The sequence below is a fragment of the Anolis carolinensis genome, chromosome 2 (genome assembly GCF_035594765.1).
Source record: "Anolis carolinensis isolate JA03-04 chromosome 2, rAnoCar3.1.pri, whole genome shotgun sequence".
In the NCBI taxonomy this organism is placed as follows: Eukaryota; Metazoa; Chordata; class Lepidosauria; order Squamata; family Dactyloidae; genus Anolis; species Anolis carolinensis.
In genome coordinates, this window is record NC_085842.1 from 265,916,498 (window position 1) to 265,932,660 (window position 16,163).

At 41.6% G+C, this 16,163-nt stretch overlaps 1 protein-coding gene across 1 annotated transcript; it reads right to left on the bottom strand.

Annotated features, from left to right (window-relative positions):
• Positions 1-10,054: 10,054 nt before the first annotated feature.
• LOC134296663 (uncharacterized) lies at positions 10,055-15,671 on the bottom strand. The gene is made up of 2 exons (XM_062972163.1): positions 13,638-15,671; positions 10,055-10,426 (listed from the first exon to the last, which is right to left on the bottom strand). The coding sequence occupies exons 1-2, from the start codon at positions 15,252-15,254 to the stop codon at positions 10,343-10,345; spliced, it is 1,701 nt and encodes a 566-aa protein (XP_062828233.1). The 5' UTR covers positions 15,255-15,671; the 3' UTR covers positions 10,055-10,342.
• Between the last annotated feature and the right edge of the window lie 492 nt (positions 15,672-16,163).

The following is a 16,163-nucleotide window of genomic DNA, read 5'->3' on the forward strand; positions in this document are numbered from 1 at the left end:
GATGCCTCTGGTAAAAACCTGACAGGGCCTACATTTTGGGCCCTGTCGGGAAGGGCCCTTAGGCAGCAATAAGATGTAAAGCTGTAAAGCATGAAAGCTGAAAAAATGTGAATACAAAAAATGCAATTTTTCTTAATTGAGAGAACACCTCTCTAGGAATTTCTAAGTCTACCAGGGTATGATCATCTTCCATCAGAAGTTCATTTTAGAATTGTGCTGGAACAGCAATGACTTCATTACATGCAAGATTGTTGCCCCCCTGATTCCACACACTTCTAAAATAGTTAATAAAGTAGTACAGATCCCTTCATATGACACAAGCAGACTTCTGCCTATCGTCCGTGCTACTCTGCCTGTGAAGTTTTTCAGAAGTATAGAGAAATGGGAGGGGTGAGGAAAATTGAGCCAGGGACTAATCATCTTCTGAACTCCCAATGTGCATGGAAACGGGAGAAAACTGCGATTAACGTGTGGGATGGGATTTTTAAGAATGATGCCTTGTGCCTCCTTGAGAGCAAGAGACTTGAGAGGGAAACTAAAGGAGCCCATAGAAGTGGTGTCTGCCTTAAAAATGATGCCTTGTGTTTCTATGGATGGTAGAGCTAGAGGTTGAAGAGGTTGAAGAGGATGCCTGCCATAGATGTGGGTGAAACATCAGGAGAGAATACTTCTGGGATATGGCCATATAGCCCAGAAAACACACAACAACCATGTGATTCTGGCCATGAAAGCCTTCAACAACACACTGGCTGCAAGAGTTTACATCGTCATCCCATGTTCCCCAGTCTCTGGTGGCCAGGGACACAGGATGGCACTCACCATCCCTTTCCATTCTCCTTGTCGTGGCAGTGTCTGGGCATGACACGAATCTTGCTGGTTGCTGACCGCCTAGAGTGAAATCAACCCGGGCACTAGACTGATCAGGAAAAGGAAGGAAGGAAACCGTGAACAGTAGTGAACCCTATTGAAATTAATCATGTCTGTGTTGGAAGACCTAGGAAATTTCTAGAGAGGTAACTTCTGGCAGAAGCATATTATAGAATAGCCTTAGGATCTAGAAAATTTCTGTAGAAGACATATTTTGTCAGATAAAGTTAAGTGAAACCATGGGTACTGGTCTCACAGTTACGGAGTTATGCTGTAATTAGTTGCAAAAGATGAAGAAGCTCCATTTTGTTTACAAACACAAGACAAGGAGCATACTGTGGCACAGAAAATGTGATATCAAAAATTAGAGTAAAGCTAAAGAATAACACTGAAATAAGCATTGTGCCAAAATACAGCCAGAACACCCCTGTAGAATTTACAGATAATATAAAATAGATCTGTCCTGTTAAAACTTATATTGACCATGATACAGCTTTTTCCATTTTCTTCAGTAAATTCAGGAACATATCTCCCATGGCTACAGAAGTCTAATTCATGTCTCCGTTGGCCATCAGGTGATGTCCATGTGTACACTTTTCTCTTCTCTTTACTTTTCATTTCTTTATTTTGAAAAACACTTTCAAAATAAAGAACTAGTCCAATTTTTCAAAACCTCCCTCAGATAATTTAGGAGTAACAACTAAGTATTTCTTTTCCCACTAAAATGGGGAACAACATCACTACTTATTAGACTACTCTTTAAAAAAAACCCATCATCATGCCCTTGTTCCCCTAAAATGTAAGGTTACAGATAATATCATTCCTTTATATAAAATGTTCTCTGCAAGCTCTGGTTCAAATAAGGTTCAACTGCCTGTTCAGTTAGTAAAATGTGGAGGAGGTTCATTTAGTTTTTGTTTTCAGCCTCAAGCAGCAAAAGACCTCCAGTATTTCAAATAAGAGAAGAATGTGCCACTCCCAAACAATAGCACATTCCTTTCCTTTTAAAAAGAAGGCAGTGGCTATTTGTAGCTTCTATGTCCCTATTCAAAGTTTTACTTTCAATTGTAAAAGAGCTATCCAAGGTGAAAACTCTTTGTGGAGATTTCATTTAGCAACTTGGATTAAGTGTAAAGTATGGATTAGAACCCAGAGAGATTTCATTCCATCTCTAACATCGAAGCACTAATGAGTGCAGATACCAATGGGATCAGAGAGGACTGTGTCTACAGAAAATTTTGATTGTTGTTGTTGCTGCTGTTGCTGTTATAGTTGTATTGTATTGTAATTTCCAATTTATGGTGATGCTTTCATGGGGATTTCTTGGCCAGGATTTTGATAAAAATCCTTCTTTTGAGGCAGAGAGAATGTGATTTGCCCAAGGACACTGGGTGGATTTCCTCCTCCCACCAGAATGGCACATGTACAATTGCTGCTAGATGCAATGCAAGAGTGGAGAACAGCAGGTTGTAACATTAAATGATTACAACTTGGACCATCCCCAGAATATTTTAGCCCATTACAAATGGCTGCATTTCACCTTGCTCCTGCACCTACATCATTTCCATTATGATTATTTTGCAATTGGTTTCAACATCCATTAACTTTTCAGATCTTGTTGCCATTATGCACCAGCTATGTTTAAAGTACACATCATTCTGAGTTATGTTGAGACAAGACTTTGACATCAGAGTGGCCACAATGAGAATTGATGGCAAACACTTTGTGGGCTGTCAGTTTTCCTGGGGGCAGTCTAGTGACCTTTTAATCAAACAGCTCAGAGCAAAATTAAAGAATAGCAATAGGTCCCCAAACAATCAGACATCTTGTGTCAAAGCAATATTTTCTAGAATGTCAAGAGAGCCATCTTTTCCTCTATGTCATTCTGCAAATTTGTCTTTTTTACTACAATTTCCAGAAGGATATCCTTGTTACTTCATTGCAATAAATATAGCAAACAATATTGGGTAACTTTTAAGAATAATCAAAATAAGGTGGCATATATTTTTGTGGAACACAACTCACTTTTTCAGACTCATGATGTGTTGCCCTTTAAGTTACCAATATAAACAAACATAGATGAAGGAATGTAAACAGTGAGGCAAGAAATCAGAAGGAAATGAAATACAGAAAGTATTGGTAGTGATCATTATTGTATTAATAATGTCCATTCACAAACTGCTTTTCATTCATAGCAAATATACTTTTGAACAGATTAACATGTGTTTACTGGATATGTGTTGGTCACATATAGAGGCATAACCTATCCAAAATGCTTAGGACCCCACTGTTTGGTATTTTGGATTACGTGCACACATGGTTTTGGAATATCTATATTTGTATATACATAATAATGATACATGTAATATAATAATATATGTGTAGATAGATTTTAACTGAATCTTTTAGTGCTGTTTGTGTTTAATTCTGTTTTAATGGTTGCATATTTGTATATTTTAAATTGTATACTACTGCTTTTATGACAAGCCACTTTGAGTCCCCTTTGGGGAGATAAAGCACAATAATAATAATAATAATAATAATAATAATAATAATAATAATAATAATAATAATAATAATAATCCTTGTACACATACTCGGAAGATAATTTTATTCAATGTTTAAATAGTGTTATGCATTAAACAATATGTATTATGCAAAGCCATCATAAATCAAAGGTGTTATCACCTCAGTCATCCAATTTTTAATTTTTACGTATTTTGGATTTCAGAATTCCATGAAAAGGATGCTCAATCTGTATTAAGTAGCAACTTGACTTGCAATCTTTCCTGTATACACAATCTGAACTTTGGCAATGTATAGCCAAACAGCAGCCAGAAGGAGGTGGGGGAGGGACGGCTCCCTGACCTCAGCTAGTTGCCTTTTTGTAGATGGAAAAGGGGAATTGCTGTTGTCCTCCCTAGACGTCCTGGAGAATGATGGCACTTCCCCTTTCCCAGATGTAAAATCACTGCCAGATGATGCTAAAGAGGTCAAACTCCATCCCTCAAGCACTGATTGGCCATGGGATGGTCAGAAAGCTGGAATACATGTAGGTGTCAAGGAGAACTAATAGAAACATACTAGAATTTTATACTTTGTCATCACAGATCAAAAACCTAGCTACCACATGATGCAACTGCTTGTTTCTTACTCAGTCCACATGCCCAAACTTTGTAAATCAGATCCAATAACCAACTCCTTGGTTAGAATGTGTGCTGAAGACACTGCTGAAAGTAACTCTGGACATTATTACATGAAGGCGCCATCCCACAATGCTCATGTGATCAGTGATCCCAGGTATTTACTAGACTTGTGCATTTGTATGGAATTACATACCTTTTCTGATTGTTCCATTTGTAAGGCCTCATTTCCATTTCCGCCTGCCGCTTATGGAAATGAGAACCTATACAAATGGGCTTTTCTGTCCAAGGTCCAAAAAACCCCCCAAAAAATCAGTACTTGGATGGCAAAGCACCAGGCCCTGTGAGCCAGGCCTACGAGCCATCGAGCATTCAATGACTTATATGCCCGGCTTGCAAGGCCTACAATCGGGCAATCGGCACTCGACTGTAGGTCCTGCGAGCCGGGCCTATGAGACATTAAGTGCTCAATGCTCGTAGGTTCAGCAGGCAGGGCCTACGAGCATCGAGTGCCCAGCACTTGGCTGAAGGCCCTGCAAGCCAGGGCCTACAGCCAAGTGCCGAAAATCAGCCAATCAAATGGTTACCGTTCCCCTCTGCCTTTTGTTTCACTGTTTCTTTTGTTCCCGTGGGGTTATACCATTCCATGCAATCCGAATGGACGAAACGGTACAAAACTATGAAAGAAACAGATGAAACAGGATTCAGGACCTACTCTAGTATTTACCAGGATGGTTATCCTTCTTACTGCATGTCTGCATGATGATGCAGCTTCCTATTGAGAAAGGAACTCTGCCCTTCCACAGTCCCATTCCTCAAGTATATGTTTATAAAAATATTTATGCAAGTTTTAAATATCCTTATTTTTAATAAACAAAACTATTTTAGTGGGTGAGGTAAGGGGAAGAAGCAGAAGAACCTGCCCCCCAGTGTCACTATTGTGCCTGCATGCCGGGGCAGAAGCACCTGGACTTCATCACACCAGTTAAATGCCAGAAAACTGTGTGAGCAGGCAAAACTTATCAATCGCTGGGGACAGCTTAGTCACAGGAAGATAGCAAACTGACAATGGGTATAGTTTGGCATTTTGTGACAGGGACTATCACCAAAGGTCCTGCTTCTTTGCCAGTTGCAATAAAGTCCTTAATGTGTGGGCTCCTCACACTTACATCAAAGGCCATCGCCTCATGCAACTGTTAGAACACGGCAGGGAATTTAGACTCTGGGAGATGAGCTGTGAACCAGATTAGGCCTGTATGCAGTAAAACCCTCTCCCCAACTTTTTCTTGACTTTCTTGGACTGCTTTTAAGAACAACTCTGGGGAAATATGCCTTGCAAGAGCCTTCTTTGAGTTAAGGTCTTCTTTCATCCCAACAGACATTTTTTCCAGGTGCAGTTTTTGATAGCAGCAGCTGTACAAGTGAGAACTATCTCCATCCATCTGTTAGAGGGCATTTTCAAAGCTGTAGCTATGTCACTGTGATACCTATGAGGACTTTATAATTGATTATTCACTGAGCATGAGCAGAGGAGTTTGCAAGATTTCAATGCAACTGCAGTAACTGCAATCAATCATCCAAAAAAAATTATATTGTGCTCATTGGTTTACGCACCCTGCCCCTCTGGTTACTGAAATAATCTGAAAATTGGTCATAAGCCAACACATGTGTGCACGCACACACATGCCTCTATCTTCCCGAGTCAAAGTTATTTACTTCCTAATTTGTTGACAATGAAACTGAAATTAATGATTCAATCAGCATGATAATATCTGCATTACTAAAAATGGCATTTCCTTTCTTTTTAAAAGAGGAATGTGGAGAGAGAGAAGAGAAATGGTCATCAATATGCTTCACTCACTCAGACAAATCCAACAAAGATGAATGCAACCTAATAACCATTAGAGCAAGCTGAAGAAGAGTTACAGCCGCAGACAGGTTTGTAAAAGCATAACATATGCTTTCAAATGTGATAAAGCTGCATAGTTTTTTTTCCACAGAGGCAAAACTAAGCCCACAGTTATGTCTGAGGAGGGACTAAGTGAACTGAGCCAAACATCTTGGCAATTAATGGGAACTGCAAGCTACTGGAACTAAATCAATTCAGATATAACCTGACCATATCCTGAGAAATGTAAGACTTGGATTTATAGACTATTAAAAGTAGAACTCGGAACATTAATTTTTAATGAAATGCATTGCACTAGTTGTTGGTTTTAAAATTAATGTGTTGTTTGTTACCTATTATTTTATGGCCCTTGCCTTATTACCTTATCTTATGTGTTGCCTTACTAATGTGTTAGCTTTTCACATTATTCTTATTGTTATTGTTGTTGCTGCTGCTCATGCTGTTGTTGCTTTGAAACAAATATACCTAAAAATAGAAAAAATGTCTTAGACATAACAAGATAAAATGACTCATTGCACCAAGCGATTGGTATTTGGGGTGCATGCAGACCTTCAACTGTCTTTGTACTCCCACCAAAATAAAATCCCCATTCATCCCCCCCCCCCCAAAAAAAATGTTGATCAGGTTCAGGGACTGTGATTAGCCATCTTACACAATTTTGTCCCTTGTTGCAATCTGTTTCTTACTTGTATGAGCCTTTTTTCAGAACAGAGCTACAAGACACAAAACCAGGTGAAAGGAGTAAAAAGTTGGGTGAAATGCCTAACCACATCCTGCTTGGAGGAATTAGGGGTGCTATACTAGCTGTTTTGGGATTAAACATTATGGGAAATGATTTGGGAGTCAGAGACATGGAGGTGTGTGTGAAGACTGCAGTCCTCCAGAATTTAATGGGAAAAGATCTGACCTCAAACCTGTCTTGTGCTTACACCTGATACAGCAGAAAACATAGCTAAGAGAGGTATGAGCTATTTGAGAAATGATCCAGCACAGATGCAAACTGAGTATATCTATAGTTTAGTGCAACCTGCTTCAGATGATCTCAGTCAATATTAGTAAAAGCAAGGTTTGATACTCTTCTATCCTGGAGAACATCCTTTCCAACTCTGAGTCCTGGCCTTGATTCTCTTGATATGTAGACACTTTCACTATTTTTAAAAAAATATCGTGTTTCCCTGTCTGGTTTCTCTCCTCGACTTCTGACTTATGCTCTCAGCTTCTTGACCCTGGACTTTTAATAACCAACACCAGCTTCATCTTATAATTCTACACATTAATTTATAACACCCCAGAAAGTGTTCACCTTGAATTACACAAAAATAATGTTACTGTTTACTTCATAAATAATATTGTAATATAATTACAAAATTTAACATCCGACAGAGTCATGTTGCTACATAGCTGTAACCATATTTTCAAGCTATAGTTAAATTCACAATCACAAGAATAGCTGTAACATCTGGTGGTTCCTATCTCAGTGATCATTAAAAAACTTATTCCAGATGCTTAACCTGTTTTGAGGCTAAGTTTTAGCACTTTGGATAGCTCCTTCAAAACTGGGACTAAAATCCAGAGCAGAGTCGTACATAATTGACACAGAATTAGTCAGCCTCTTCTTGGGGAGGATGTTTTACAGGGAAAACTCCAACCTTTCCCTCTCCTGTTATTATTCTTCAGAACGTATTCGACTTACACCTCCACACCTGCACCTTACTCTCCATCTTCACTAAGACTGCCCTGGTTCCACCCATTTTCTTGTTTCTCCAAATGACAATGTCCTTAATGATGAGGAATGTCAGGGAAATAAGATGAGTGGTTGTCTAAAAATTATCATATGTTGTTGTAGTGACACCAGAAGGAAATAAGGAAACATGAATTCATACACCAAGAGCTATGACTCTGAGGACTTCATTACATGAGGTAGGAAAACCTGCATTGCACAATGTCATGTGCACCTCCCCCTCCTCCCCTGTTCATGAATATCTGGTCCCTACCTATTGATGAGTAAAAAAAAAATTCCACAATGTTCCTATCACTTACCTTAGTGTGATGGGTCCTTCTCCTTCCTTGATGATAAGGGGTAGAATTGTCCTCCTCTCTCCTTCTGTCTTACTATTTCCAAGATGGCTGTTCTCCTTTTGTTTTATACATATCTTAGCCTTCTTTTTAATGCTAAAATTGTAAAATTGCACTAAAATATAAATAAGAAGAAAAATTAAGGAAGCACAATAGTGTAGGAAGGTGGGATTGTGAGAGTGTGCAGACGTATGATAATGCAATTTTAGTTGAATAGAGGATTCATGTGATAGCCTCGAGGTCTGAAGAGAGTACACTATGATAGATAAGCTTATAACAGTTTAAAGGGGGTGGGAATAAATGAAGGGACCAAGTGCATTAGTGACACTAACAGATGCTCCCTCTGAGGCCAAGGCCTTTAGGGTTGTTTTTTTCTTGCTGCTTAAGTGTATGAGTGTGTGCGTGCACACACAAACACAGAGGGAGACTTGCTTGCCCCAGCCCATTTCCATTACCTTCATTTTTCCCTCCCTTTCTTCATACAAATGACAAATTTGCTCCCATGTGCTATGGGCAACATCTAGCAAGGAGACAAATCATGAGCTTGAGATGAAAATCTGAACAGAACAGACACAGCAACAAAAGAGGCATGGAGCAAGAGTTAGTGAGATACAAGGTTAAGCTTCTCTTTTTTAAAAGAAAAAGAAAACCATCCTGACTATCAATTGTCCTTTACTGTCCTGCTCCTTTCCATTGTGTGAATTGTTTAGAGCATGGCAGGCTTCCAGGGTCTATTTATTTATTTGTTTGTTTTGTTTGTTTATTTATTTTCAGCAGCTTTGCAGCAGCAGATGTGATAATTACAAGACGAACCATCATAGAAATTTGGCATTTAATCTGTTTGCCTTAATTTCATTTTTACTACTTCTTCCCTTGAAGATGGCAAACAGAGATTGAGGCCATAAACTGAAAACTCGCATAGCTTGTGAAGCAACTGATTTCTGAAAATGTGAGATGATTTACATTTCCAATCAAATGGACAGAAAATGAAACATTCAGCACAACTCCAGTGCAAGCAGTAACAGCTCCCAAGTGAATTGGATTCCTTCTCTAATCTTTACAAATCCACTATTAAATACTATATTACAGTCAGCAGAAGGGTTTTCTACGCAGTGTAAAATTAGATTAAGTTAGTAGTATTAGATCTCACATTGTCACAAGTGAGCAAAGGGTTATATTTTGTTGTTTCCTCTCCCTAGTGTTTTTATTGTCTCCTGTGAGGAGCGAAGTTTTGTAGGACGATAGCATGACAATACTTATTGTCAAAAACGAAGATGTTGATGATGCTCATATGTAGAAGGTGGGGTGAAAATTAGAATGAAAGGCTCATCCTGGAATTGAACCTATTCCTGGGTCTAGGATTTAGCAAAGTAGAACACAATGAGGTTGATAACAGCTGGACAAAATAGCAGATGTGCCCACTGTTTTGTCCTTTCAAAGGATTGAAGCCGCCAAGATTTCCCCTAATTAGAATTTCTGAAACATCTGAGGATATGAGTGAGCTGGACAAACAATTCTGTCATTGGATGTCATTAAAGCAATAGTGCAACCTTCAAAGCAAAGTAGCAAACACAAGGAAAGATATATGAGGATGCTTATCTCCCATTGCCATAAAAGGTATTCTATGTATTTGCAATGTGCATCAAGGATCTGGAAGGGAACTTTCTGCTTAGCAGCTCTTAAGTATTCTGAGGCTAACAAGCATGGTGAGGAGAAGACCACCTGGGATCACAAGATAATTAAATGCTATCCTATGTTTTCAATCTATCCCTGAAGAACAAAAATAATAACCATGTGCCCTGCACTCAAGGAAAGAGATGCATCACTGTGGTAGCCGCTGCCATCTAATTAATTGCTGCATCTTGTTGACATTTATTTGTAAACATAGGTACTCCATTATAGGAATAATGCTAAGGGACGCACCAGTGGTGGCTGGTTCCTTGAATGCCAATGGGGTGATGAATGTGCTTTGGGCTTCAGACTGATCTTTAAAGGGGATATCTTAGGTGCTGAACTGTCCTGCTCACTTCAAAGGATCAGTCTGAACGCAGATCAGAGATGGCTGCTCTCAAATCCAATCTTTATTGACGAACACATGACTTTGGAAAAGTCAGGAATGACCCAATGTTTACATACAACTATTTTTATAACTTTTGATGCTACGTAACACCACACGTAAATATCATCATCAAGTCCCACCCCCAATATCACATTACTACCATTTTCACACACTAGACCAATTATAATTGTTTATACTTTCAGCCCCAAGTTCCCAGGCATATTCTATCTTCTTCTGCCAGGTGCTCCTGGGATTGTTTATGTTATGACTCCCAGTTACAGGGCTGAATTACCAAAGCCCTGTAACTGGGTTCCATGACATGGTGCCCTCCTTTTCTTCGTCCTCCTCTTCGGTTCTTCTTTCATCACAAGCCTGAAACAAAACAATAATTCTATGTGTCCATTTTGTCCAAAGTACCCATATATTTTTTCAGTAAGCTACGATGGAATACAGGGTGTATTTTCCCTAAACTTTTTGGCAATGTCAACTGGAAAGTCACCTCGTTGATAACACCCTGTATTCTAAATGGTCCAATATATTTAGGGCCCAATTTTTTCGAAGGTAGCCCCAGTTTGATGTTTTGGGTACTTAGCCACACTAAATCTCCTTTCGCCAATTTATCACCTTCCACCCTCTTTCTGTCTGCGAATACTTTATACTTTTTATGTGCTTCTTTTAAGGATGCAGTCACTTGACTCCAGCATTCCATCATTTGCGCTTTCCATTTCCCTGCCTCTGTTCCCTCATTCTCTGTCCATCTCGGCAGCTGGGGCAGAGGCTGTATTTCATACCCGTAAACTACCTCAAAGGGGGTTTTATTTGTTGCTGAATGTATAGTCGAATTAAAAGCTAGTTCTGCAAAAGCCAACCACCGAGACCAGTCATTTTGTCTCATGTTAGAGTACATTCGAAGGAACTGCCCAAGTGTCTGCTGAGTACGTTCTACCGCCCCATTTGTCATGGGGTGAAAAGCAGAACTTAAACTCCTTTCTGCTCCTAGCATTTCCAGGAATTTTTCCCAAAATTTTGCTGTGAATTGTACTCCTCTGTCACTGACAACTCTACTGGGACATCCATGCAGTTTGTAAATGTGGTTTATGTACAATTCAGCTAGTTTCTCGGCTGATGGTAGTTTCGTCAGTGCTATAAAGTGGGCCTGTTTAGAAAACAGGTCCAATACTGTCCAAATATAACGATGTCCTTTGCTAACCGGTAGTTCCCCCACAAAGTCCATAGCTACACATTCCCAAGGTCTGGTAGGTTCTGCTACTGTTTGTAATAATCCCATTGGCTTCCCTCCTCTCGATTTATTTCTGGCACAATCATCACATTGAACAACATAATTTTTTATGTCCTTCCTCATCCCTGGCCACCAGCAATGTTTTGCTATTGCTTTTGTTGTTTTTGTAATTCCTGTATGACCAGCGCTCTGGTTGTTGTGAAAACGATGCAAAATCTTGATCCTTAATGTTGCTGGGATATACAGTTTCTTGTTCACAAACCAAAATCCCCCCTTCTGCTCCCCCTGTTCTGCATTGGATGCGATCCACTGGTCTCCTTCATAAGACTGTTTCAGCTCGTTTCCCCAATTATCTTTTCCGTCGAGTTCAACCATAGCAGTGTTCTCCTTTTGGGTTTGTGCTCTTGTTCTGACAGCTAAGCCCCATTGTTTGTCAGAGAATATTGTTCCCTCTTTTGCTGTGGGTATTCCTTCGTGTTGAGGCATGCGTGAAAGAGCATCTGCCAAGACATTCTGCTTCCCTTGAAAAAACTTTAATTGGAAATCGAACCTGCTGAAGTATTGTGCCCATCTAATCTGTTTGGGGGACAATTTTCGAGGGGACTTTAAATACTGGAGGTTCTTATGGTCAGACCAAATTTCAAATGGGATTCCGCTTCCTTCGAGAAAGTGTCGCCAGCATTCTAAGGCTTTTAATATGGCTAGTGCCTCTTTTTCCCATATCGGCCAACATTTTTCAGTTTCGCTGAACTTCCGGGACAAATATCCACAGGGTTTTAAGTTCCCATTTTGATCCTTTTGCAATAGTACTGCCCCATACGCACAGTCTGAGGCATCGCAATGGATTATGAAAGGGCTCCTGATATCGGGGTGTTTTAGAATGGGTCCTTCTGTGAAGCATTCTTTTAGGGTTTCAAATGCCTTTTGGCATTCTGGCGTCCAACTTAGTTTGGCGCCATGAGCTTTTACTTTTGCTGTCTCTCCTTTCCCTTTTGTTTTTAAAAGTTCAGTAAGGGGTGCGGTTATTTGCGCGAAGCCTTTTATGAAGGATCTATAAAAATTTGCAAACCCCAGAAACGATTGCAATTGCCTCCTTGTTTGAGGCACTCCCCATTCTTTTACATCTGATACTTTAGCTGGATCCATAGCTAACCCTTCTGGAGATATCCGATACCCCAGAAAGTCAATTTGAGTTTTATTAAATTCACATTTGGACAGTTTTGCGTACAGCTTTGCTTCTCTTAGTCTCTGCAAAACTTCCCGGACCAATTTCACGTGCTTTTCCTTATCTTCAGTCACAATCAAGATATCATCAAGAAATATGAATACCCCTCTGTACAACAATGGGTGCAGTATTTCATTTATAAGCTGCATAAAGCACCCGCCTCCATTTTTTAAACCGAAAGGTAAAATTTTATATTCAAAATGGCCGAATGCGCAGGAAAATGCAGTTTTCCAAGTATCTTCCGGTTTGATCCTTAATTTATGATATGCTTCAATTAAATCAAGTTTAGTAAATATGCTCCCTTTTTTCAATACGGTAATTAAATCCTTTACTAAGGGCATAGGGTATTTATTGTCCTTAGTAATTGCATTTAAATTTCGATAATCAATGCACAATCTTAGGGAGTTGTCTTTCTTTCTCCTGAATAACACTGGGGCCCCGAGAGGAGAATTGGATGGCTTAATGAAGCCCCGCGCCAGGTTTTTATCAATGTATTTCCTCAATTCCTCCTTCTCCTGCACAGACATGGGATACACTTTTGGTTTTGGTAAGTTTGCTCCGGGGGTTATTTCAATTTCTACTTCTATATTCCTTTTGGGAGGTAATTTACTTGCCTCTTTCTGATTGAACACATCCACAAAGTCTCTGTATTCAGGTGGCAATAGCAGTGGGTCTATTTCACCTTCTTCATCTCCCTCGTCCTCCTCTTCTGCAATCTTGCTTATCTCCCATTGCGTCTGCTGTTCTTTAAATGCTAGGCTCTTTCCTCTCCAATCTACTTCGGGATTTGCCTGTTCGAGCCATGGTATCCCTAATATTACGTGGTATGTGGCAATAGGGGCTATCACAAAGGATATTCTTCCTTCCCATTTGCCTATTTTACATGGGACCTCCCGTATTTCCTTTGTAGATACTTCCCCAGTAGCCACTGATCCGTCTAGCTGCGAAAACGCAATTGGGGAGTCAAGCGCCATCTGCTGGCATTTCAACGCTCCTGCTAACTCTGGAGTTATAATATTCCTGGAACAACCACAATCCACAAATGCCTTGCAGGTGGCCCGATTCTCTAGCCCCGATAGGCAGATTGGCACTACTATCATGCGTTTGTCCCGACTCACCAATTTTTCTGGAGATTCTGGGGCTTGCACCTCCTCCTCCGCACGCCTCCCGGTTGCTGGCTTGGGCTTTGAGGGTTTTGGCGGCTCCCCCTTCCGTGCCCAGCATTCTGCTGCTCGATGGCCCGTCTTCCCACATACAAAGCATCCCGGTTTAGGTTTGTTGTCGTCTCCTCTGGAGGGAATCCCCGGCCTCCCTCCGGGTCTTTCCTGCTTCCTCGTTTCTCCTCGACCTCTCGCCACCGGTCTTTGCTGGCCGCCGCTGCTCCTGAAGCGCTTTACTTGGGCCAGGGTGGATTCAACGCGCCCCGCTAGTTGAATCCATCCCTGGAGCGTTTCGGGGTCATCTCTGTGCGCTGCCCAGCTGAAAATCTCGGGGCGTAGTCCCTCTTTAAATAATTCCACTTTGGTCACTTCAGACCACTCTGGTACCCTTTCCGCAAGGTGGAGGAATTCCTCTGCGTACTCGGGCACCGTTTTGTCCCTCTGCTTTATTCCTCTAAGCTGGTCTCGAGCTCTCAATTGCTCTAGCCGGTCTCTGAACCGGTTTTCCAGTGCGGCGAGGAAGCGGGGCACTGACCTCAGGCATGGGTCCTGTCTGGCATGTAGTTGCACATACCAGCTGGCCGCTCCTCTCTTTAGTGTGTTGCCGATGGCCCGAACCCTGCTTGCTTCGGAGGGGAATGTGTGTGCATTGTCTTCCATGTATCCCCTGATGCTAATTAGAAAAAAGTTCAGTTCGGCTGATTCCCCTCCGTATTCTAGCTTGAGATCTTCCCTTCTTGGCATCCATTCAGCGGCCCGTTGATGCTGTCTGGGAGGCATGGGGAAGGGTTGCATCGGGTTTCCTTGGATCACGCCGCGCCCCACTCCGGTGGTCATTCTGCGCGGCTCCCGAAATCCTGCCGCCGCTGTCGGCCCTTCCCCCCATCCGCATACTGGCCTCGCTGTAGCCCCCGCATCTCGCCTTTCCCCGTCGTACGGCACATCCTCCTCCTCTTCCTGGATCTCCTGCTCCTCTCCGCCTTCGTCAGCTAATCCACTGGACCCGATCCCTGGCCCCAGTGGTCTTTCTACTCCGACGCCCATTCGGGGGGTTGGGAGCTCTGTTGGGGTTGGCGGCCTTAGAGTTCCCAGAGCTTGCTGGCGCTCCACTTCGCGCGCCATTCTGTCCCGGAACTCCAGCTCCTGCCAATATTCCTCGTCTCCCTCGTCCCTTGCCGCCGCGGGACTCTGCGTTGAAGCTCGCTGTCCCCTCTGGCTCCAATCGCCTCCTTTGCTTGGCTCTCTCTCGGCGCCATATCGGATGTGCTCTTTTTGGAGATTCTCTTCCAATATTGGCACTATTCTCCCCACGGTATCCGACAGCCTGGATAAATGAGTTTCCAGGATGGATAACCGCAGGGCCACGGTCTCCGGCATGCTTCCTCCAGATCCCCAACTGGTTTCTGCCACCGCCGGAACACCTCTTCCCCCTCTGGGAATCCTCTGGGTCACGCCGTCCGGCTTGGGGTACCCCGTAGAGGAAGCTATGGCTTGCAATGTCTCTTCTGCCAACGGCAGAGCTCCCAGCGGAGGCCCCTTTGCTCCGTCATGGCTTTGATCTCCTTCCCTGCTCATTATCACTTCACTGCAAATTTGCAGGAGGGTGAGAACTGGATTCCTGACTTAATTGTCCTGCTCACTTCAAAGGATCAGTCTGAACGCAGATCAGAGATGGCTGCTCTCAAATCCAATCTTTATTGACGAACACATGACTTTGGAAAAGTCAGGAATGACCCAATGTTTACATACAACTATTTTTATAACTTTTGATGCTACGTAACACCACACGTAAATATCATCATCAAGTCCCACCCCCAATATCACATTACTACCATTTTCACACACTAGACCAATTATAATTGTTTATACTTTCGGCCCCAAGTTCCCAGGCATATTCTATCTTCTTCTGCCAGGTGCTCCTGGGATTGTTTATGTTATGACTCCCAGTTACAGGGCTGAATTACCAAAGCCCTGTAACTGGGTTCCATGACACTGAACCTTAAAGTTAAAATAGATTCTGGGCCTTCAATAGCTTCTTTAAAGTTCAAACTAAACCTCGAGCAGATTTACTATCACTGATCCAGCCATAGAAGGATTATTGGTGGTAGCAGGCAAGCAGAAAGCTTCCAGGTGCAGATAAATTGCTGTGTTGAGCCCCACACATTTTGAACTTCCACCTTAGGAGAACATGTAGAACTTCTCTCTTTTTAAAAATAGCATACAGCCTAGAGGAATACATTATATAAATGAACACCTCAATAATGGGACATAAAGAAAAAATCCAAATAAAATACTAAGGAATCTTTTTGGAAATGGGTAAAGAAATACACACTAACCTGAGCAGTTGATAAGAAATCTGATCACCTGAGCTAGGACAATTGCAAACAATATACTTTTAGGGAAGTTCTTCTTACCTTTTTCTGTGTATACTCTTGGTTGTTCTTTACAAGCCACATAGTCAATGTGTAAGTCCCCATGTCAATT